At 35.7% G+C, this 23937-nt stretch overlaps 1 protein-coding gene across 9 annotated transcripts in view; it reads right to left on the bottom strand.

Moving 5' to 3' along the window:
- The window catches only part of EYA4 (EYA transcriptional coactivator and phosphatase 4), a 101568-nt gene that overhangs the window by 4150 nt on the left and 73481 nt on the right, over positions 1-23937 (bottom strand). For all 9 annotated transcript variants that reach the window (XM_034418839.3, XM_087887172.1, XM_087887168.1 and 6 more), the window contains 9 exons: positions 23478-23557; positions 23153-23318; positions 20920-21056; positions 19819-19902; positions 11959-12048; positions 6231-6289; positions 5973-6133; positions 2115-2229; positions 700-821 (listed from right to left, as the gene is read on the bottom strand). In XM_034418839.3, coding sequence (XP_034274730.1) covers positions 700-821; positions 2115-2229; positions 5973-6133; positions 6231-6289; positions 11959-12048; positions 19819-19902; positions 20920-21056; positions 23153-23318; positions 23478-23557 — 1014 coding nt within the window. The remainder of the gene's footprint in view (positions 1-699; positions 822-2114; positions 2230-5972; positions 6134-6230; positions 6290-11958; positions 12049-19818; positions 19903-20919; positions 21057-23152; positions 23319-23477; positions 23558-23937) is intronic.

Here is a 23937-nt window from a genome sequence, read left to right as displayed (position 1 = left end):
GGAAAGCTAATATTTGGTATGCTAAGACAACACGCAAGGTGTCCTGCTAGAATCCTAACAAAGCATATAATTTTTTTTGTTCCTCTGGACATAAACAACCAGGTTGTCTGTTCTCCCCTAATCTGGGTATCTCAAAACCTGCACTTCTTTTCTTAAAGTAGCACTTTTTATTTTCAAAGTTCAACATTTTGAACTTTGAAATTTTCCATCCTCGGATAAGGTCAACTGTTTCTGAATAAGGATGTTGTGAGTCAATGAAGCATGCAAAGCATTTTTAAAAAGGTGTACCACAATATGCAGGTGTATGAACAAAACATATCTCTTCAAATCATCAAAGCAGCTGTATATTTATACAGATGCTTTGAAAGCCATTCAAGCATGCAGTCACTTCGCTTTAGAAATAGTTGTGCCTTGCAAAAAAGAGAGCTTATTATAATGAGAATACATGTTTGTAAAGTACCTCTTTCAAATGCTTGAATAGCCTTACTAATGATAATAGTGGGGTTGGTACATCCAAAAATGTGTGTGTGTGTAACTAGGAATCTCACTCTAGTTATCTAACTCTTTTTATATAGTTTCTACATACAATTCTTACAAGTGGTGAAATTTGTTAACTGAACTGAAGTGCTATTAGTAGATTAGAAGACATTTGGAAACCATCAGCAAACTATGTAAATTGAAAAGAATTGAGATACATACCTATTTTAGTTGCACTGTAAATATTTTCAATAGGAAAAACACCTCCTAAACTATACAGAAGCACTTTTGCTAGGGCTGGTACAAGTTGAGTTGTTGTTACCAAGACATTTACACAGTTACTCCTATAGAGAAAGACAGAGTATACATCTGCATAATGATAAAACAAATTAGCTACAGATCAGCCATCAATTACTACTTCAATTATTACTGCAGTAATAATAAATATTTCAATATTCTGTACGTTGCAAATTTCATGATTGTGATAATCCATAGATAAACACACACCTTCAACTGAGTTTCTAAATTCATAGAATATGAACTACTTTATGAATGGAAAAACAGCCTTTTTGTCTGAGATAACATTTTCATTTATCACTTTTTGAACTTACAAAGAAATCAACATAATTTTTACAGGCTATACAATTTATAGAGTATGATTGCTGGATCGGCGAATAACTTGGCTTGTACAGTACTCCTTGATTTACTACAGCAAATTCTGAGACCAGAATTTCCATTGCTAAGTGATGCACTCTGGAGGAGTCCCCAAAGGGCAGAGGGATTGGGAGAAAGCAGGCAGGTGGTGGAAACTTATCCCAGTGATGTGTGACCTTTCCTACTGTCTTCCCAAGTGACTTCCTAGGGAAGGTTGCAAATATCAATCATGTGATCATCAGGCACTGCAACCAGTCAGAAATATGATCCACTTGCCAAGCTTCTGGACCACAACCACACATTTGGTGGGGTGCTCAGATGGTTGGAACTCTGAGAAATAGTTGTCACCACTATTTGTTCAGTGCCATTGTAACTTTGAATGGTCGCTGAACAAATAACCCACTTATCTCTTATATAATGTGAAGGTGATATTGTAAGTAGAACATTAGGCATTGAGGTTGTCCTCAACCTGTAGGTTGGAGACTACCTCAATGCCTAATGTCCTACTTACAATATCACCTTCACATTATATAAGGGATAGGTGGGTATTCTGTTGGCCAGGAGATGCCTTTGGAATATTCTTCTTACCAAATGCCTTTGATATTGAGTGTAGTGAGTCAGTAAACACTCATCACTCCCTCTAATCATTCTAATCTATTTTCAAGGGGCAGCCATGCTTCCACACCAAGGATGGTGTTGCAGTAATCCTCTATTTTTATTTTCTAAGAATGCCTAAGGGCCCTGGATGCATTCCTGTTAATAAAGAGAATACTAGCTGTTAGCATTTTACCATCCATTTATTTTTTGATTAAAAGAGAAATAAAAAATGCCAGGTCAAAAAATGCATGAAGCCTAATGGGTTTGCAAAACACATCTGCAGGACATTGAATGCCTACAAGTATCTTGTTGTCCGCTCTTGCCTTTAATATTGTTTTGCTTCTGCAATATAATAATTTTTTTTAAAAAAATAAGTTTGTACTCACCTTGTACTAATAATTGATAAAGATTTAAGTGCATTGGTCAGCCAGGAGTCAGTGAGAGCTTCAATCTCTGCTCTTAACTGTAGCCATGCATCTCTTTTTGCAGGGCCAAGAAGTCCTGATTCATAAAGGAAAAAGTTCTTAAAAGTGCATTCTGTTTAACAGGAATTATAGTCTCATGTTAATTTAGACCAATAACATATTTTTCTACAAAAATATTTCAGTTCACTTGCTTGTGAATATAAAAGAGAGCAGAGCAGAGCAGAGCAGAACAAAATAGAATAGCTTTATTGGCCAAGTGTGATTAGACATATAAGAAATTTGTCTCTGGTGCATATTACTACTTCTAAGTTGCTTAATAATACACATTAAAGGTTATTTTGTTCCAGAAGCAGTCCAAAAGGTGGTAGTTAGTTCATTTGTTCATTCGCTCACTCACTCATTCACTGGTCGCCCATTTTACCATAAGGTACTCTGTGGCTTATAGTCATAAGACATTTAAATCTACAAAAATCTATTTTTGTTTAAATCTACATTAAAACAAAAATAAAAATAAATTAAGAACTGAAGAAGCTTCTTGGATGAGAAGAGACACTTCTTTAAGGACAATCAAAGAAAGTCCAGTTGCCCTTTGAAAAAGGACCTTTGGGATACACAAATTAAAACCAAAGTTTAAAATCTAAGGACATATGGGGAGGGTGGCGGCAGAATGGGTGGTAGGTAGGATCTGTTGTTACTTGATCAACCACCTCCACTGTGCTGTTCTTCCATTGGGGGCCCAGGTCAATTGGCAGAACCAGGAATTTAGGGCCTTACAAAAGGATAGGAGGGTTGGGGCCAGCCTCACATCAGGGGGCAAGATGTTCCATGCACTACTTGGGGCAGGACATTAGGAGAAAGCCAAGGCCACTGATGGCCCCTGAGGGAAGACACGTGAGTTGAAAGAAGACAGTACTGTAGGAGGATGCCTTGAATGGGAAGCCAGTCCTTGCTGCTGAGATTAGGGAAGTTTGGAACAAGTAGCTGACTGAGCAAGAGCAGAAAAGGCCTTGAGAAGATTAAGGGATGGGCTGGTGGGTTGGCTGGATTCAACTGTACTGAATGCTGAGGGAAGAAAGGAATGGGAAGCTAATGAGAAAACCGGCCTTGAAATATAACATGCAGGATTGATTGGCAGTGGTGTTACTAATGGCTGAGATGAGAAAGGGAAGATGCTGGGAAGTTCGTGAACAAGCACATAGGATGTGTCATGCCTGGATGTCAATGAAGGGTCCTTGGTGCTTTCTGAGCTTGATTGTTTTCTTGCAGATGTCTCCTTAACAAACTAAGTAACATCATCAGTGTAGTAGAGAGTGCGGTTTGCTCTCATTTTATATCCTAGTGGCTTGCCCTGTCAGTATTGATGGGAGTGGCCTTAGTGGTTCTTTGTTTGGGCTGTTTACTGTTAGCTTGTTTGGTGGTTCCTTGATTGGGGCGTTGTTTGCTTCTTGATTGTTAAGTGTAATGTTAATCTTGGTGTTAATCACTGCTCATCTGCGTGACAAGCTTCATCTGGGTGATGATCATTTTGGATGTCAATGATAATAGTGACTAAAAGGAAGAAAGGGGGGCGGGAAACAGCAGGTCTTCAGAAGACAGGGGGGCAAAAAAGCCAGTGAGTTATCCCATAATGGTCACAGTGATGGTGACTGAGATGAGAAAGAAAAAGAAAGAACTAGAAGATGAGGAGATAAGATGGGCTGGTAAGGTGTGCTATGTTGGAGAAGCTGAGGAGATGGTAGTCCATCTTGCCCTATTTATCCAATAATATCACAAAAGGTGTTGTCAGGGTTTGTTGTTTCATTTGAAACTGAAACACCCCAAAACATAAAGGATTTTGGATTTGCTGAACAGGGATTGTCCACTGGTTATAGAGATTTTCTAAAACTATGCATATTCTAAATGTGCTCTCTCCCTTTCTTCTCCTCTAATATCCCTTTTCTGCCTAAACATAGGTATTCTGTGTCTCTTCACTATTTTCTGACACTACTGCACATTCTTTCTTTTATACATCCTTCTAATTGCTTATTCTCTGCTCACTTTTCTCCCATTCCCAGGCAACAGCAGACATAAAAAAACACCTTGTTTTTAAATCAGAAAAAGAGTTGTGTCTGTTGTCCAATAAAATGCCTATGCATAGCCACAGTCATGCTTTAAAATATGCCACATATAATTCCTTAAGGAAATGTGGATTTTGTCCTTCACAACCCCATAGGTTGGGAATCTGTGCTTAATCTTGAACCCTGGTTATAATATGCATAACATGTAAGTCACATCTAAAATATTATTTACATTGGAGGGCATGTGAAGAATAATGCTTTTGAATGGTACTCTACATTAATAATACGGGTAGTCCTTATCTAGCAACCACAATTGGGTCTGGCAACTCAAATAAAATTGTTATTAAATGAAACCGTGACTGTGCTTATGGTCTTACTTCAGCTTTCCTTTGCTTTACAGATCTGTGAAGGTCATACATACAAGGATTAGTCATAAAATTATTTTTTCTTCATTGACTTAACTTGAAACAGTCACTGTACAAAGCAGTCACTACATATACATCTGTATCTACATATACATATACTACAGATACGTCTGTAATGAAAATCCAGAATATACAAAGCTACAACTATACCAGTTGAGTATACCAGAGGAAACTATACCAGACCAATTTTTCTAGGAAGATTCTCTTCAAAGGCACAGAAGACTGTTTTAATTTGGGATGAAAAGCTAAAATGACTAATTGTCATCTAAATTAACAAATGCAAGGGGAGCTGAAGAAACCTGCAATTTAAGGTCCAAACTTCAATCAGAATAGAACTGGAGGGTATCTTGGAGGTCTTGTAGTCCAACCTCCTGCTCAAGTAGGAGATCCTATACAATTTGAAACAAGTGGCTGTCCAGTCTCTTCTTAAAAATCTCCAATGATGAAGATGCAGGCACTACTCAGGTGACACTGAGGATACAGATAAACCTCCAAGAGGCCTCAACGACTCTCTAAAAGAATGCAAATGAGCAGCTGTCTGCAAGGAATATACCGTGAATTCTTTCATTCCCCACCATCCAGTCAGAGCTGAAGAAGCTTCTTGGATGAGAAGCAAAATGTCTTCAAAGAAAAACAAGAAAGTCCAGCTGCCTCTTGAAAAAGCACCTTGGGACAATCATGACCTGGATGACTGAGAATATCCATAGACGTTTACTCCAATGACAAAGCACCCATAACTTCTGAAGGCAAGCTGTTCCACTGGTTAATTATTCTCATCTTTAGGAAGTTTCTATTTAATTCCAGGTTGCTTCTCTCCTTGATTAGTTTCCATCCAGTGTTTCGTGTTTGCCTTCTGGTGCTTAGGAAAATAAGTTGATCCCTTCTTCTTTGTGGCAGCTCCTCAAATATTGGAATACTGCTATCATGTCACCCTTCATCCTTCTTTTCTTTAAACTAGCCATACCCAGTTCCTGCAACCATTCTTCATACATTTTAGTCTTCAGGCCTTTAATCATCCTAGTTGCTCTTCTCCGCGCCTTTTCCAAAGCCTCAACATCTTCTTTGTAATGTGGTGACCAAAACTGGATGCAATATTCCAGGTATTACACAACTTGTTAATGAAAGACTGTAAATTGTTTCTCCTTTTTCTTCATCCACTTTTCTTCACAAAATTTCCAAACCACCCATGGTTATTTTGTATAATTTTGTATTATTATGTATTATTATTATGATGATGCATTATTATTATGTATTATTTATATTTTACATTATAAATAATTATTTTCAGAAGACTACAAGATTGATCTTAATGTCATATTGAAAAAAATCCCTCTTACCTCCTACATTGTTTTTATAAGTATTATATAATTCTTTGACTCTTCTGTAACGGAATGCCAGCTTCCTCATCCAGTCAACTCCTCCTCTTACACCTGTTGGCAGACAAAGGTTTGCACTACTTGCAGCTGCATGGAAGCCATCAGTTGCAAAACTGTAGGTACTGCAAACACCCAAAATATGCAAAAGTGAATACTATTTCTTCCTAAAAATACATACTTATTTAAATTTGCTTCATTTTTTTTCAAGGCACATCTTACCTTAGGTCTTGTCCATTGTCATCTGACGATACATCATCTATATGGACTTGATCACATTCCTAGTAAAAGAATATGTTTTAGAATAGGGCAGCAATATCTTGTTTAATGTTTTACACTGGTGCTTTAATGTGAAAAATCTAAATGAGGATTACCACCTCTATTGCCAGCAGATGGCAGAATATGAGCATTTACAATTTCATATGGTAAAGCTATTATTTCTTTTTTCCCCACTATGATCAACTGGTATATTCCTAGATATATTGCAATACTTCAAAGATTCTATGGTTATCAACAATTCCATGTAGTACGTGAACGAACTCACCCACTCACCCACACCAAAAAGAATGATTCCCCTTTGCTTGGATTAAGATTTACAAATTTTAACACAATATTTAAGTATATGTTTGCTTGTCCTGCACAAGAAGCCCCAATATAAAACACAAAATGAAAAATAAGAAGTTATTACCATCTGCACCATGTCAATAAACAGAACTTCACATCAATGTATATTATATAAATAAAAAAGTAATGCATAACTTTCAAAAGTATCTATTTTTTCATGTTCCATTGTTGACTGCACTGGCAGGCAATCATATTTATCGTTTTGAGAAATAAACAGACTTTTAAAAGAAAAATAACTTTTAATAAAAATATATCAAACGGCAACAAATTCTTGATTGTGCATTTTGTTGTTTCTGATGGTTTTATCAGTGGAAGTAATACCTGAAATATTGAATTTATCGGACCTGAACACCCAATTTTAGAAAAACCACCCTGCCTGGAAAAGGGTATCTATTTTCTTAGATGCTACCTTATTAATTCTTAGGCCCTTGGTTAGGACCTGAAATATTAAGTTTCCACCAGTCTTAGACTATGAATATAATTGTTAATAGTCCACTTATAATAATGATTATGTGATATTCATAATATAATAATACCCATGTCTACTGGTTCACTAAGCTGGGACTTGAGCACTTGGGTTATAATAGTTCTGGTCTTGCTTATAAGACCAAAGACCAATTTTCAAAGGTGATAATTGTGACATCTGATCATTGTCACAACCAATGACCTCAGTGCCCTCACTGGAGAAAGCAAATCTTTGTCACAGTGATACTTACTTTAATTAATTAATAACTGGACTGCTGCACAGAATTTTCTTTAGAGCAGTTAGAACTGCAACTAGTCCAGAATTTTCTGTTAAAATGGAAAGCATGAAGGGAACCAACAACTCCTTTACTGCAAAACTATACTGTCTTCCCATATAGAATTCAAAATGCTATTGCTGGTTCTTGAAGCTGTTGTTAAAAGAACTGATTTTCTTCTCCATATTATCCACCTGGTGATATCTTCCTATATACCAACATCTCTAGAAATATACTCAGTTGGGACTAGATAAAAAACCTATTTCATGGCTAAATCAAGGATCTGATACTGCCTTCTATGGTGAATTGAGTTTGGAAAGCAACCAATGTCTTGTCCAGTTGTTTTGACACAGGGAAAGGTACAACATTTGCACTGCTTCATTATGGGCTAGAGGCAATTTCCAGGCTACTAAGGACAACCTATAAAAAGGACACTGCAGTATGCCTTGATATTAAAAAGGACACTGCAATATGCCTTGATATTAGGGCCTATGTCTCTGATGTTAGGTGTCCTTCCTTGATGCATGAGCACAACTAGTTTTCCATCTCTAGTTGATTAAAAAAATCATTGTCACTGATGTAATATGGCTATTTAATGTCAATATCAGAACTATGTTGTTGGGCTCTAAGCAGTTATTACTGAATTTGTACTTTTACATTTATGGTTGCTTCCTGCTGTTTCTGGAAGGTATTTTCATATCAGGTTCTAAACAATTATGTCATAGCAAACATTATTGTTAATTACCTTGAACTCTTACAAAAGGGCATGATGCAAACGTTTCAATAAGATAACCAATACAAACATAGTTTTTTTTTAAAAAAACAGATGAAGATGGTCTTTTAAAATCTGAGCACTACAAAATAAAAGTTAAATGCTTAGAATGAATGAAGGAAAAGTTATATGGGAAAAAAATCCCAGTGGGGACTTGTAATTTCTTTCACAATTTGAGTGTGGAATAAATGCTCCTTTCTCTATTCAAAATTCAAATTTTCTTCTAGAATTTATAAAACTACAAATATTCTGAAACAGAAGATTTGGGTCATAGCCATGAAGACATAAGTGGACAAATTAGAAACAATCCTAACTGAAAATCTTTTTCGCTTAGTTTCCTTAGTTCCTCGCATCCTTTAATTCCTTTTTTGCTTTATCGTCTACTTGTAAGGTGCCTACAATTCTGTTTCATCTTGAATTATCATTCCATTTTCCATTCATCAGGAAGAAGAATGAATTTGGGATTTCAGACCACATATCTCGCCAATGGTCATGCTCCTGCTGATACTTCGTTAAATGTTTCATTTGAATTGAGAATATAAAATATTTAGTTTAATGACATTCCTCTCCTATCCCAGTAGAGTTGTAGATAGATTATAGATCACAGATTTCCAACAAATACATTGTTTATTATAGGTACATTCCAGATTACACTTTCCAATCAAACTAGATTTGACTCTCTTTCCTTGGTTTCTTTTTTTCTATTCTTTTCTTTCTCTGGAATTTGTTTCCTCTGTACCTGTTTACCTCATTGCTTTCATTCTATCTAGCTGAATCCATTTTTAATTCTTTGAAACCCATAAGGAATGTTGGAAATAAATTATGCAAAAAGGCATTTTGTCCTTCCATCAGCAGAGTAACTTTTCAAAGGCTGAGAAGCATGGAACCAAATTTGGTGGCAGGGTACTACAATAAATAATCAAGTTCAAAAATGGGTCAGGTGCTACAGGAAAAAAAAGAGAGCTCCCAATGGATCCCTATGGAATAGGAGGCTGAGCACTGTGTTAGAATATTGGCAATTTTATAATTCTAAGTTCTTAACTGTCAATCACACAATCCAGAGTAGAACGATTATTAAAGGGTTGCACATGAAAATGCTTCAGCACCTTGTTAAGGTTATATAACAACAACAACAACAACAACACTTAGATTTATATACCATTCACAGTGCTTTATAGATCTCTCTAAGCAGAGTCAGCATATTGCCCCCAACAATCTGGGTCCTCCGTTACAATGGAAACTTAAACTTTGAAAAGAAAGCTCTTGCAATGTGAGCATTTTCCCCAGGTTTCTCTTTCTGAGATCCTTGCAATGTTTACTGCTCTTAGTGCTAGATGGATCTTTTTCTCATTCATGATTGTTATTTGCTGATCTGCCTGACAATACTTTATGCGATCTCATTTGTTTTTCTCTGTTAGCCCATTTTAAAGTCTTCCATCAAATCTACACTATTATTGAGCAGTTTTGAATATCCACTTGTCTCAGATTTACAGTGTGGTGTAATAGTTATGCAAGCAGTGATGAAAGGGATGGAAATGATTGATGAGTGATGCCACCAAGACATTTCAAACTTTCCTTTGCCTTTGTACTTCCTAGGGACAAAAAACTTGCTGTTAATATCCATCTGGCAAAAAGGCAAAGATTTTGGAAACAAACAAACAATAAAAGCATTCTGCCCCTTTTAATTTCTCATGTCTCTTCCTAGTACTAGGAAAGCAATTTAGGAGGAAACTGTAAGCAGGCAGACTAGCAGACTCATGGCTATTAATACATAAGATTTTACAGGAGTGTTTCGGTCTAACTAGAATATATTTAGTAAGTCAAATACTTGATGTGAATCCCAGTTGAAGATATTTGTAAACGTATTATCAAGCTGTCTTTTATTAATGATTCATCGGTCTTTTGTTTTCATGTATTTTTTTTCATTTTGGAAACGATTATAAATTTGCCATAGTCTTTAAAATTAGTGAGGATATCCATTTTGTATGCTGTTCTCTCTCTCTCTCTCTTTTTAAATCCATTTATAATCTGGAAATATAATATAAATGTGTCTTATCTGACTTCTGAGGTACACCCTTTTTATTATTTTGTCATTTCCTATTACATATTTTGAGGCACAAAATAGTGTTTTGTGCTCTATACTGTTTGCAGAATTATTATTGAAAAACTATATAGTTATTTATGCTAAACCCCAAGCCTGTCAAAATTTTAGGCTAAATATACATAAATCAATTCATGTATAATGAAAGATTTCAAAGACATCAACCTAAATTAATTCCCTCCTATTCCCAGTGGAAATTTAAAATTTGCTTGCATAATATCAGAATACTGCTATGTGGTTATAATAGAAATTGTGTTGTACGGAAGCTCTCTGTTAATGTTAATTTAAGGTAAAATACCTTTTAAAACAGCTACAGAACTGGCTATACTCAAGTCACAGTGGGCCACTGGCTGTGCAAGTTCAAAACTAAGAAAGATAAAATATATTTTCCATTACTGAGCGTTTACAAATTCATGTGCAATAACTGATTTTGACTGCTATAACATTAAATTAAATTATGTCTCAGTACAACTAGTTTCTTACCAAAGAATTCTTCAGAACTTGACATTTTTACTAAGGATTATAAAACCTACAGTTGACCCACAAAAAAAAAAATCATTTTGGAAATATCAGTAATTTCATTATCCAATAAAAACAATGACTCACTGCTAGTAAAAACAAAAACTCTATTATGCAGATCTTAGCAGTTACAGAATTCAGGGTGAAGAACAAATTCTATTCATCTTTATCTGACAGATAATAACAAATGTTGTATAGATTAACTGCCAAATATAAGAGAAAATATTTCCTTGACAGTAAAGATACAATGTAGGCCAACTATTTGTATAATTTAAAGAGATAAGGAAAATAAAATTGGATTTATCAATCCAAGATGTAAATATAACTTTAACAAATCTAATCATTGAAATGTTTTCTTAAAATTCATTATAAAACTACCCAATGCAAAATTCTGTAACATTCAAGAATGATAGCATGGAAATTTTATTTTGCCTAAAGTGGAACTGAGTCTAGAAACTGTTCTTCTCTGTACAGTGCTCTTTCTAAGTTCAACACTCATTGCAATCAGAATGTTTTCCTGTACTAATTAAAATTGACAGGAATGTAGGAACAAAAAGGAGGCTAGCGTACAGAATGTTCCCTGATCAAAAGATGAATACTCTGAATGTCAGGATTCTGATATTTTTTATGAGCAAGTGAAAATACATGTTTAAGGTAATAATGAGAAACACCTGTCCTTTCACTTCTTCTTGTTCGTTTCTGAGCTATCAGTAGCTATTTTTGTTAGGTTTAGGAATTGGAACTGTATGTTGAGATAGGGCAGGCTGCAAAAACCATGAATAGATGTTGCTCCTATTGTTTGCTATGGGAGTTTCAAAAAGTTCTCCATTCTTTTTTAACACCATCCCTTGGCAAATGTATTTGTAGGCTGGGTGATAGTGGAACTGAGCATGCACTATCAGCCCATCTATTTTAATGGCTTAGGATGAAAATGAGAGAGCAAGAGGCTTCTTTTTAATTCTTATTGTATCCTATAATAGAATAATGGAAAGTTAAAACTAATGGAATGTTCCAAATAGACCTGATTTTTTTTAAGTTAATAGCAGCCTAATCTTGTTAATGATTTCCATATTTTGCCAATCTGACCATATAAAAAAATATCTGGTTGATTTTCTATTTCTGGCTACAAACAACTGGAAGAAATAGATATTATCGGATATAGGCGTTCTAATATACATTATATTTTGTACATACCTCTAAATCATTGAAAAATAAATGAGTATCAGCAAGATTAAAAATCATTTCTTCCATGCGAAGTCCAAGAGTCACTGCTACAGGTGGATCCTGGTTTGTGTGGTGGGAAACAGAAAAGGTACATATTCTCAGTACCATGTAATGGTCAATACAAACTTTAATTTTATATAATACGCATGTATACTAGAAAAATAAAAAATAACTAATAATTACACAATAAATTAATAAGAAAAAGAAAGAAGTACACATAATTACACAAAAAATTACTAAGAATTCTACATAAGAATGAAATAGGTTTCCCCCCCCCCTTGTGGAGTGTAATGTAATACACTTGAAGCAGAAATTCTTACTATCAAAATCTTGAAAGATAAGTAACTGGAAAGAAAATGTAAAGGTAGTGAAAACAGGCATTTTAAAAATGAATATCACGGTTAACCTAAGATAGAACAATTACATAATAATTCCAATCTAATTGTTGTAACTACAAATATTACTGTCGCTATTAAATATTGCTATGAAACAAAATACTTTTTTATCCAAATTAAAGATCTTATCCAAGAATTATATCTTCAGTGCAGAAAAGAAACTTCCAGTTTGTAATCCCATCCCTTGGTAATGACAGATATATAACCAGCAAGGGAGAAAAGAATATTTTGGTATGATGAGAAATCAGTAATGGCACAACAGGAAAAACTTAGGTGAATTTGAGTTGGGAGTGTGGAGGCCATAAACCTTTGTTGCAAAATGTGTGAAAATAAAGTGATAAAGGTAAAACACCTTAAGGTAAAACACCTTAAAGGAAAGCTGTAGAGGCTTCGCTTCGTGTTCACCCTTGGATCATCAGACACAATGAAGAATTGGATTTCAAATAGTGCAATCAATCATGGCACTCTGCCTAGAGTATGAAAAATAAAGGACTAATATTTGCTAAACTGGATGCTTCTGTTGATGCGAATATGAAGTGGATGCCATCTAATCCAGTTTTGTTAAATTTATTTCACTTATTGAAATCTGAGGACAAGGCAAAGACAAACAATGGGATGTATCTATTTTATTTGAATGCTTTTTAAACTCTGAACTTCACACCTGATTCTCTTTAACAAGGAGGTTAGCATACGGGCATCTTGTATGCTAAATATATTGCTATATGGAGGGATATATGCTTGAGAGAGCTACTTCAAGAAAGTCACAGTACTTTTTGGAGTTCTTAATTATTTTCTAGGGCTACATTTAGGCTGCAAAAATCAAGATGACTACTAGATGACAGAAAAAAAAGTTTTAATTCTTTGCTATCATCTATTAGACATCTAGATTTTTGTGTCCTAATCTGGTAGTCCTATACTGGCCATCTACTATAATCTCCTCTAGGAAGATGTTTGAGAGAGTAATGCCAATGCAATTTCAAACCCTTGTAGAAGAAAGTGATCATTAGACTCTAGGACTTAGATTCATAGGACTTAATTAGCCACAATCGCCCCAATGGTTTACATTAATAATGGAGAGAAATACGGGGAATACAGCCTTGCTGTGACTATTCTTGAATACTGTCCTTGTTTTCACCACCTAAGAAAAGAAATGGGTCTTTGGACTAGTGTCTCCACATCCCAACATTCAAACATTCATTCGCTGTTTATCTGCTTAATTTGCCTACAGTAAAAGAGCAGCAGGTCCCTTAGTTTATCCTCCCAGAAGTGGGAAGTGGGAAACTAGCAAGGAGAATCAATATTTTACTATTTGTATACTAATTTGGCCACAAATAGATTCAACTCAAAATGGCTCTCGATAATAAAATATTTACTAATACATTGAGACATAACAATGAAAACATAATAATTCAGATCAAATACAATAAAATATTGTTATTTCAAAATTAATTTCTTTCAAAATCATATGAACATATCCCAAAAGAAGTCCAAGTACAATAAACATACTTTATTGTATAAATATGATATAAATTGCACACAGTATATGAAGCCAATTTGGTCTAATGGTTTAGGCACCAGGCTAGAAAGTGGGAGACCCTGACTTCAAATCCTGCCTTAGCCATGAAATCCAGCTGAGTGATTTTGGGCCAGTCACTTGCTTTCAGTCCAACCCATCTCACAAGGTTGTTGTTGTGGGGAAGATAGGAGGAAGATAAATATGTTCACTGTATTGAGTTATTTGTAAAAATAATAAAGGCAGGATTAAATCAATCAATCAATCAAATATATAGAGAAACAAGTTTAAGATTATAATATGAAAATGCATTACAGGATTATAAAATAAATGCAAAGCTTAATTTGGCAAGAATCAACTCCTTTCTAACAACTAATCCAGGGGTCAGTGGCTCTGGAGCCGCATGTGGCTCTTTCATCCCTCTGTTGCGGCTCCCTGTTGCTGATCGGCGCCACAATTTTGAAAGGACCTTCCAGTTGGTGGGGAAAAGCATGGCGCAGTAGGAGGAGACTTATGGCAAAGGGCGGGTTTTCTGGTCGGCTCCACAATTGATAGGGCTTTCAGTTAGGACAGGTAGAGGAAAAAGGATGCCGCGCTATGAGGAGACTCTATGGTGGGAAAATCGGACTTCCTGTCAGCTCCAGAATTGGACGGGGGACTTCCGGTTAGGACCTTTGTGGCTCCCAGTGTTTTCTTTTCTGTGGGAAATAAGTCCAAATGGCTCTTTAAGTGTTTAAAGTTGCCAATCCCTAAACTAATCCATACAGGGCCTTGATGGTATGGTTATCAACTAGTTCACTCAATACTCAACTTGATCTGTTTATAGAACAAAAGGAATAGTTTTAACAGAATAACAGAGTTGGAAAAGACTTTGGAGATCTTCTAGTCCAACTCTGCTCAAGCAGGAGACACTATCATTTTAGACAAATTGCTGTGCAATTTCTTCTTAAACATCTCTAATGATAGAGCACCCACAAGTTCTGAAGGCCATTCCACTGATTAATTGTTCTCCCTGTCCTTTTTCAGTGTTTTGAGTAGATAAACAATACAAGGGAAATGCTTATGGCACTTACCTATGAAAATAATCATACATCACTTGTTGCTTGCAGAGCTTATTGAGAGCTTATTCACCAGAGCTTATTGAGAGCTTATTCACCAGAGACAAATTCCTTGTGTGTCCAATCACACTTGGCCAATAAAGAATTCTATTCTATTCTGTTTTGTTCTTCAGTGGTATTCAGTTTTAGGTTGATGTGAAAAAACTGAGTAGTAAGCTCTTCACATCACATTTGCTGTGCTGCTTCTTTTTAAATAATAAAATGCTGCTTTTAGTTTAAAAAGAATGATCAATACTTCCAGATTGGATTACTGTAATGCACTTACTGGGGAACTGCCCTTGGAAAGCTCTGGAAACTAAAATTAGGGAAGAATGTGGCAGCTAGATTACTGATAGAATTTTATGGCTCGAAGCCCCAGATCAAGTTACACTGAAGAACATATTCAATTACATCATCTCTGTGGTTACTATATTCTTTGAGGACAGAGGAAAAATTCTGCTATGTGTGTCAGAAAGTATGGACTGACTGCTACTTGCTGAAATATGGATGTAAACCTTTCCTATCTTGTGCAATGACATTTCCCTCCATCCCACATCTTTGAAAAATATATATATATATATATATATTTATAGCCCCTTTCAAGCCACTAACACCTTCTCATCTTTCCTTTTTAAGGAATTACTTTTATCTTGCAATATTATTGTAATACTGTTGTAAATTATTCAGGATTTTATAATGATGAGCAGAATGGAAATATATTAAATACAAAATAAGAAAGCACAGCTGCAGTCAACTGGAAGAATAAAACTTTCTAGACTGCTACGAAAGGTGAAGAAGTTACAGAAGGATATTCCCTAGGAACTATTTACAGAATGTTATATTGGAAATATATTGGAAATACAAATAGAGAGAGGGAATGTGAAACAAGGATTAATTTTAAAAAGTCTATAAAATAAGTGACCAGAATAAAAACATAAGCATCTGGTTAATATAGAACTAAAACAAAAAAAAGCCATGAATTGCATTGTGGTTAAAATAAAACAACAGTTTCAGCAGAAAACTGAAACAGCAGCAATACATGTACAGAGTAAATATTCGATTGAAAATAACATGCTATAACAAATTGAACAGAGTGGGTTATTACTTCTTCTGTAGATAAAGTCAGAGGTGGGCTGCTGCCGGTTCGGACCGGTTCATCTGAATCAGTTGTTCCGATTCTCTGCCAGAGAACCGGCAAATCAGACAACTGGCTGGCCCTGCCCCCACCTGTTTTTTGGGCTGTTTTCAGGCCGTTTTTCTGGCCAAAATCTGCTCACTAAATGGCCTGAAACGGCCTGAAAAACGGCCTGAAAACAGCCCAAAAAAGCTGGCTGCAAGAGGAAGAGAAGCCAGGTGAGCAGGACCCAGAGGTGTCCCAGGTGCCATCGTCCCAGAAGCAGCAACCTCACACTCTTCCCCTCTCTGGTAGCCCCCTTCTTCGCACAGGATTGCCCAGCAATGGAGAGGGAAAAGGAAAAGGGGGGCGGCATTTCTCTGTGTTCCCGTTTATGTGTGGCACTCTTCCCACAATGTTAGCAGCAGCCGCTGCCCCCTTCTCCCTCTCCGTCTCCACTGCTGGGTGATCCTGTGAAAAGAAGGGGGCTAGCAGAGAGGGGAGAATGCGAGGTTGCTGCTTCTGGGATGAGGGGACCCAGGAAGCATCTGGGTCCAGCTTACCCAGCTTCTTTTCCTCTCGCAGCCAGCTTTCCCAGTCTTGCTTGATGCAGTATCTCTCTCACACACACATACACATGCACGGACAAGCACACACAAACAGGTTGGATCTTTCTTTCTTCCCACCCCCACCGGAAACCTCTGGATTCCCTCCCCAACCCTGCCTATCCCATACAGGAACCACCCACACAAGTGATATAGAGTTGGCCATGCCCACTCAGTCACATGACTCCCCCCAGCCAGTCATTAGGACAGAGAACCAGTTGTTAAAAAATTTGGAGCCCACCACTGGATAAAGTGATAACATTCCAATAAAAATAAGAGGTATACAAGTTAGTTAAGATTTGATCTGACATATAGGCAGCAACATTCTATTCCTATTTGCAATTAAAGACTAAAGGCAACAAGAATTGATTCAAATTGATTTGAAATTTAAGGTTCAACTTGATGAAGTATTTAATCACTAGCTACAATAGGGAGACATCATAAATGTGTCCAGCAACTTAATTTGAAGGCAAAGATGGATGAAAATAATAGGTAGGAAAGACATTGCAAAGTATAGTATCTTCAAAGGTTCCACAGCAATACATTTTAAAATTATTCTGTTTTTCTTTTAAATGTTAAGTATTCTTCTTCTTCTAGAACAACCAAAATGAACATTATCTATTTAAAAGTTAAAATAATAATTGTTTAATTTTATTGCAAAACTCTTGTTTACGTAACAATTGAGATGTGGATTAACAAAAAATTTCAACTGCCACATTAAAACAAATACAAATTTAAAAACAATCAGTAATCAGAGGCAGGAATCACAATTTTATCAAATTTGGTTGGATTTTCATGGTTTACCTCAACAGCAATAGATTATAATATGATAATACTTTGTATATAAGGCAAATTCGTACATGTATAGTACCTTCTGTTTACATTTCTTTGTATTTTCTATACCTTTTCTCTATGCATATTGGACTTATGTTATTTTAATTATTGATGACACTTGTTAATCATAGTTCAATAAGTATATATTTTTTAAAATTAGTGACATTTTGGAATAATGTGTTATATGCAGATTATCCAACAATTTTTTAAAAACAAACCTGAGAAATACATGCTATCACTCTAGCATATATAATATGTAATGCCAACTAGAAATATTCTTAAATATACAGTACGTAATCTACCAACAAGCACACTATCTCAGGACCACAGAACAAACAGAGAATTTGTCACAGGGACACAAAACAGCAAGGTGAATTTTTGGTTTTTTTGAAAATAGTGCACTAAATTTAAGACTCTCTTTTTTCTCTCCAACCTAATCAAATTCAAGAAGAGAAGAAACAGAGCACATTACCCCAGTAGGATTTGCTTTATGATATAGTCTATCTGAAGGCCCTGAATTTATTATCTGCACCTGAAGATTCAATTTGAAAGGTCAATCAATTTTTCCCCCAAACTGAGTTATCTCTTGTAAGTTTCAAACCAACGAAGAATATTTTCTTTGAGAAAATAATATTTTCAAAGAAAGTAAGTTTTGTCCAGCAGTTAACATACCACGCTAGAAACCAGGTGGCTGTGAATTCTAGTTCTGCCTTAGGCATGAAAACCAGCTAGGTGATCTTGGGCCAGTCACTCTCTCTCTCTCTCAGCCCACTCATCTCAAAGGATTGTTGTTGTGGGAAAAATAGGAGGAGGAAGTTGTGTTGGATATATGCCTTATCTTGAGTTATTTGTAAAAATAATAAAGGTTAGCTACAAATAGTTAACTGAATAAAATATTTAGAGTTTTACATTAATACAAGTTTAAAGTAAATTAACTGTTAAGTACCATTTTACTTCTTTGACTATTTAAGCAATACATCACTATATCAAATTCATGTCAATTCTCCAGTCTAGAAATTACAGAATATATTTCTGTAGCAAATTGTGAAGCTTCTCTTCCAAAGTAATTTATTAGTCATGCATGAGATGAATTCCGTGCATCTGCCCATACATAAAAAATGAAATGTGAGCAATTATTTTTAAATGTAATATATTATCAAAGGACATTAAGAGATAGTAAAGAAATCATCATTTTAAATACGTACAGCTGTCAAATTGCTCAAAAACCAACAGGAATGGTTCTGTGTTAATCTCCTTTGACTTTTCTTGTAGGTATTGCTGCTATAGATATATGGAAAAGCCCTCTCAGGTTATTGGCTCATGGGAATATGGGCCTTATCCAGAGATTGCCAACATTGCATGGGAGGTAAGATCCATTATAACACTTCCCTATATCAAGATACAAATGCCTTTGGCTGCATTAGCAGTTGGCACAAATTGGAGCCAGACAGTCTGTCTGTTGACTTCTGTGCTGGATTGGGCCATCTCTACTAGAATGTCCCTTAGGAGACAAATACTCAAAGTTCTCAGGAGGCTGAGAAGGAAGCCTGAGCTATGTTAAAAGCTATGCCAAAATTTGAAAGTTATGCAATGACATCAGAAGAGAATCAAAACTTGTTTAGAGCAACAGAACTGAAAAGATTTTTTTAGGAGAATTTCCTTCCTTCCTTCCTTCCTTCCTTCCTTCCTTCCTTCCTTCCTCTTATTAAACGTATGTTTTTAGACTGCTGATTATTTTACTGTAACTTGTTTTTAAAAGCAGTAGTTATGTAGTGGTTGAGTATTTTCTCAAACAATCACAAAATATTTCAATAGCAGTGTTCAGATTGACATGTAAATGCTAGTAAAATAAAGCAAAGGAAGCTGATTTTAGTCAAACAGCAGTAAAGCCTTTACTACTTATTGTTATAATAGGACAAAATGTTACTAAGTATCCAGTTAAAGCAATCCTGCATTTAATGGGCTAGGAGTAGGTATAGGGAAGGGCGTCCATTAAAACCAAAGGCATATGTAAAGTTATATTATTTGACTTTTATGTAATTAATCTAAATAATATCATTTGCAATAAAACGTAGTGAATCCTGAAGTAAAGTCTGAGTGAAAAAAAAAGAGAGTCAAATCTAAGGACTATTAAAACCAAATTTTATTTATGTACCACAAATACTGCTAAATACTATGTATCGGGATGATTCAAGGACTTTAAACTTAGCAAATAAATTATTGTACTGCACAATAATTAGCTACAACAAAAGCACTAGTATTTCTCACATACCTTTCCATATTTCTGTGCATAAGATCCTGTAAGAAGCGAATGGAAGACAATGATAGTTTCATCCAAATCCCAAACAAATACACGCTGAAAACAAAAGAATCAACAAATCAATATATAGAAAACAGCATAAGAACTAGAGGCAGTTATTCAGAAATATGTGTAGCGCTAAACAGTCTTTGTGTGTGTGTGTGGGGGGGGGGGAAGGATGTTATGACTCCGTACTTCAAGTTAAAAAAGACATTACTAAAAGAAAAGGCAGTTGTGTAATCCCAGAAAAAGTTGCAGATGCTTTAAGGAGCTCCAGACAGGTGATACATGAATACTGGATTACACTCTAAAGCATTTTTCTGACTCCAAAGCACTGCCCAGCCCTCTCGCTGCTTTTTTATATTTGAACTGTCAAGCCAAAAAGAGAGATGAAATATACATGCTCTAATTTTCTTCTTTGTGTCCCACTTTCAAAGAGCTTTGTTAGGTAGAAATATCAAATAGTAATTTTAATTTTTATAACAGAAAACTTTCATTTATGATCAACTTTTACGGTCATATTAAAAAGGGTAATTATGCTTTTTAACGGATGATCAAATATACTATTCTGTGAAATCACGTACACACATACATACACAAATTCTTTAATGATATCCCATACAGATGTAACTTTGTGATTTCCCTGATATCTTTTAGCACCAGGAAGAAAAAAGTTTTCTCTCAGTTTCCAATCCAATAAAAGATATTTAAACTTTAATAACTATTTGAAAGGGGAAGAATGTGTCAGGGAATTTATCCAGGATGGACATTCGAAGTGCTTAAAATATTTCAAGCTTGAAGTAGAGAGGTTCCAAGCTTGAGATAGAGATCTGTAGATTCCCCGGCTTCTCATACGTCAATTAGATTCCAAGAGTAGGCATAACAAGGGAGAAAAGAAAATGTTATTGAGTAGCAACTTTGTGAAATTTATTTGTTTAAAAAATTATCTTATACAGTACTGAATCTAATTTTGAGTGAACAGCATTTTCTATTAATATATATTATTTTATCTCTATTTCTCAAGTATGAATTACTTCCCGATCTTGATATTGCTATTAATTTTAAAAAATATACCTCCAAGTCACTATCAGGAGGAGGAGATGGGTTATTTTTCCTCCCTCTGCCCCTTGATTTTGACCCAGAACTCCTACACGTTCTTTCATCAAGATCTTTGATTGGAGTTGAAGGGCTTTGCACGGCATCAAACTCTCCTGTAAAAAAAAAAAAAAAAAAAAAAGGGGGGGGGGAATAAACACTTATCAAAATACAAAGTATTCCTCATTCAATTTTATAGTTTAAATAAGGTACTCCTAAAGCTTTAAATGAACAATTTGGATTATCTGTAAATCCCTAATTATTCAAGAGGAATGAAAACAAACTACTTACTGAAATTCCTCACCTTCTTTAACTACGAGCATTTTCCAAATTACGAAGATTGAACAAACAAATATAAAGGCAAGTGTTACAGGATATCCTAGGAGTATAATTTCACTGCATAATCTTTCAGATAATCATATCTGAACAGACTATTTTTAAAATAAGAAACAAATTTAAATAAATAAATCAATTTTCCATATTATGGGGTGTACAGTTCTGTTCCAGGATAGAGGTTCTTTAACATTCCATCTTTCAAATATTATGCAATACCTATTTCATAAAGGTCAAGCACTAAGTGGAACATGCCCACATACTTGTTTACCAAAGGAACTCCCATCTCTGAAACTCTAGGAGCAGATGTGAAGGCCACCAAGAAATAGTTTTTAGTGTTACGGATATTAATGAAGCGTAACACTCTATTGTGCAGAAATAAAGTATTCAGATTGAAAATGTCTACCGCAACATAGTAACTGATTTCTATCTATGAGTAACCTTACTTTTTAACTTTATAGTCTAAGACAGTGAGAATGCAGGCAGTTCAGAATTAACACTTTTCTGAAATGCAGATTGCAAATTAAGATTCCCTGACTTTGTATCCTATTTCATGAGTTCTTCCCCAGGTGGTGCTATCTTCTGCGAGCTTTATACTCTATTAACAGAAGATCTAGAAACTAGCAGGGTAAATATACATTTGAGTTTATGAGTAGCAGAAGCTACAAAATACTTATATGGTACATTTCTGGATGCAAATCTTTGAGATAATATAAAGTCAGAAGTTCTTCTCAAAACGGAATGGCTGAGGGTGTTAATACTGTCCTGATCTGAAGATATTTTCCCTTTGATCTTGAATGGGGTGGCACTTCCATTCAATGATTTGGGAGTTTTCTGGACTCATGGCTCCTGCTTGATAAACAGCTGTATCCAGGAAGGCCTTTGTCCTGGTTCATCTGAGTGAGACCCTTTCATGGATTGAGGGGATGGAGGGAGGAACACTTCAAATAACCACTCAAGCTCATGGCTTGACTACTTCAATGTGTTCTACATGAGATTGTGCAATTTCCCCAATATTTCACTAATTCCCACCCTTCTGGCATTTTGAAGGGCCCTCCAAATATGACTTGTCACCTAGGCCTTTGGTGAAGATGATTGATGCCATTTTCTTATTTTTCATTGTTTGCAGAAACTTATCCCCAAATCTTTATCTTTTGATATCTTGTTGGGGATAGTCGGACTAAAATATCTTTACTAATTCTTTACTAATGCTTAATGGATTTTTGTGGATTAAGACTGGATGAGATTTGACTCCTTGGATGTCAAATCTATACTAATGAAATCTGTTTTCATGCACTTAGCTACACTTAGCTACAATTAATGTACACACGAACCTATACCAGTGTTGGCGAATCTTTTTAGCACCGAGTGCCAAAACGGTAGCGTGCACGTGTGTGTGTGTGCTGGAAACCGGAAGAGCAGCCACCCGGTGCGCATGTGCACGCCGGGAAGATGATCAAGCACATGTGTGCCATCCACCTGGCCTTCCAGTTTCTCGCGCGCACGCAAACCACCTGGCCAGTGCGCATGCATGCACAGGAAACCAGAAGAGCAGTCACCCGGTACGGATGCATGCGCCGGGAAGATCATCTTCCAGTTTCCGATGCGCACAGGTGCACCAGCCACCTGGTCTTCATGCATGCGCGCCAGAAACAGGAAGATCATTTTCCAGGTGCGCGGCTGCTCTTCCGATTTCCGATGCTCCCACGCATGAAGACCAGCTGGCCAGTGTGCCGGAACCTGGAAGAGCAACAGGCGACGGCTCATGTGCCCGTAGAGATGGCTCTGCATGCCACTTCTGGCACGCGTGCCACAGGTTCGCCATCATGGACCTATACCGTGATTCTAAATGATTGGAACAAAAGTCAGTGAATGGTACCTGGTTGGGTAGTAAGACCTGGAAGGGATTCTTGGAGCTGGTATGTTGATGAGGATGAAGAGGTACCATCTGTGGTGTTATTTGACGTCATGTATGCTCCATATGTTGATGCTGAATAATACTGTGGATATTGATTTTGGCTGAAAGCTGCATATGATGGATAATCCTAGAATGTTACAAACAATATTTTAATGAAGACTAATACCTTTAAAACTACATCAATTTTTTTTAACCTAAAAATAGAAATAGGACAACAGTCTTGTCCAAATAAATTGCCAAATCAACTTCATAATAGTTTGTGCTTTATAGAAAAAAAAAATCATACCTGTTGTGAACTATTGAAGTTTGTAGAATTTGATACTGAATTGTTTGCATAAATAGTGGAGGATGGTGTAAAACTAGAACCTAGAGTTAAAAGAATAATTCCCTATAAGAGCTAAGCAATACATTATTCAAAATTCATACAAGTAAGAAATGAAATTTTCAGATGAAAATTAAAAGTATGTAATTAAAATATGCATTTATCTCACAACTTCAACTTTTTAAAAGAAAATCTGATATGTTTAACTATAGCTTAGTATATAATATTGTTTGTAAAGAACATGAACTTTAAAAATTGAACAAGCTGTCAATAATGTTTGTAACTGTTATATTCCATATATCCATCTTTCATAAACAGCTTGCTTCACAGAAACACTGAAAACAGACATTTATGTATCAACAAATCTACTCAGTTTCAAAACTTGTCCTTTCTTGATCCCCAGACTTTCCCTTTCTTTAATACA

The sequence above is a fragment of the Pantherophis guttatus genome, chromosome 1 (assembly GCF_059756535.1).
Source record: "Pantherophis guttatus breed Tessera chromosome 1, ASM5975653v1, whole genome shotgun sequence".
Classification (NCBI taxonomy): domain Eukaryota; kingdom Metazoa; phylum Chordata; class Lepidosauria; order Squamata; family Colubridae; genus Pantherophis; species Pantherophis guttatus.
Note: the sequence above shows the minus strand (reverse complement) of the source record. Positions and strands in the feature narration are given on the sequence as shown.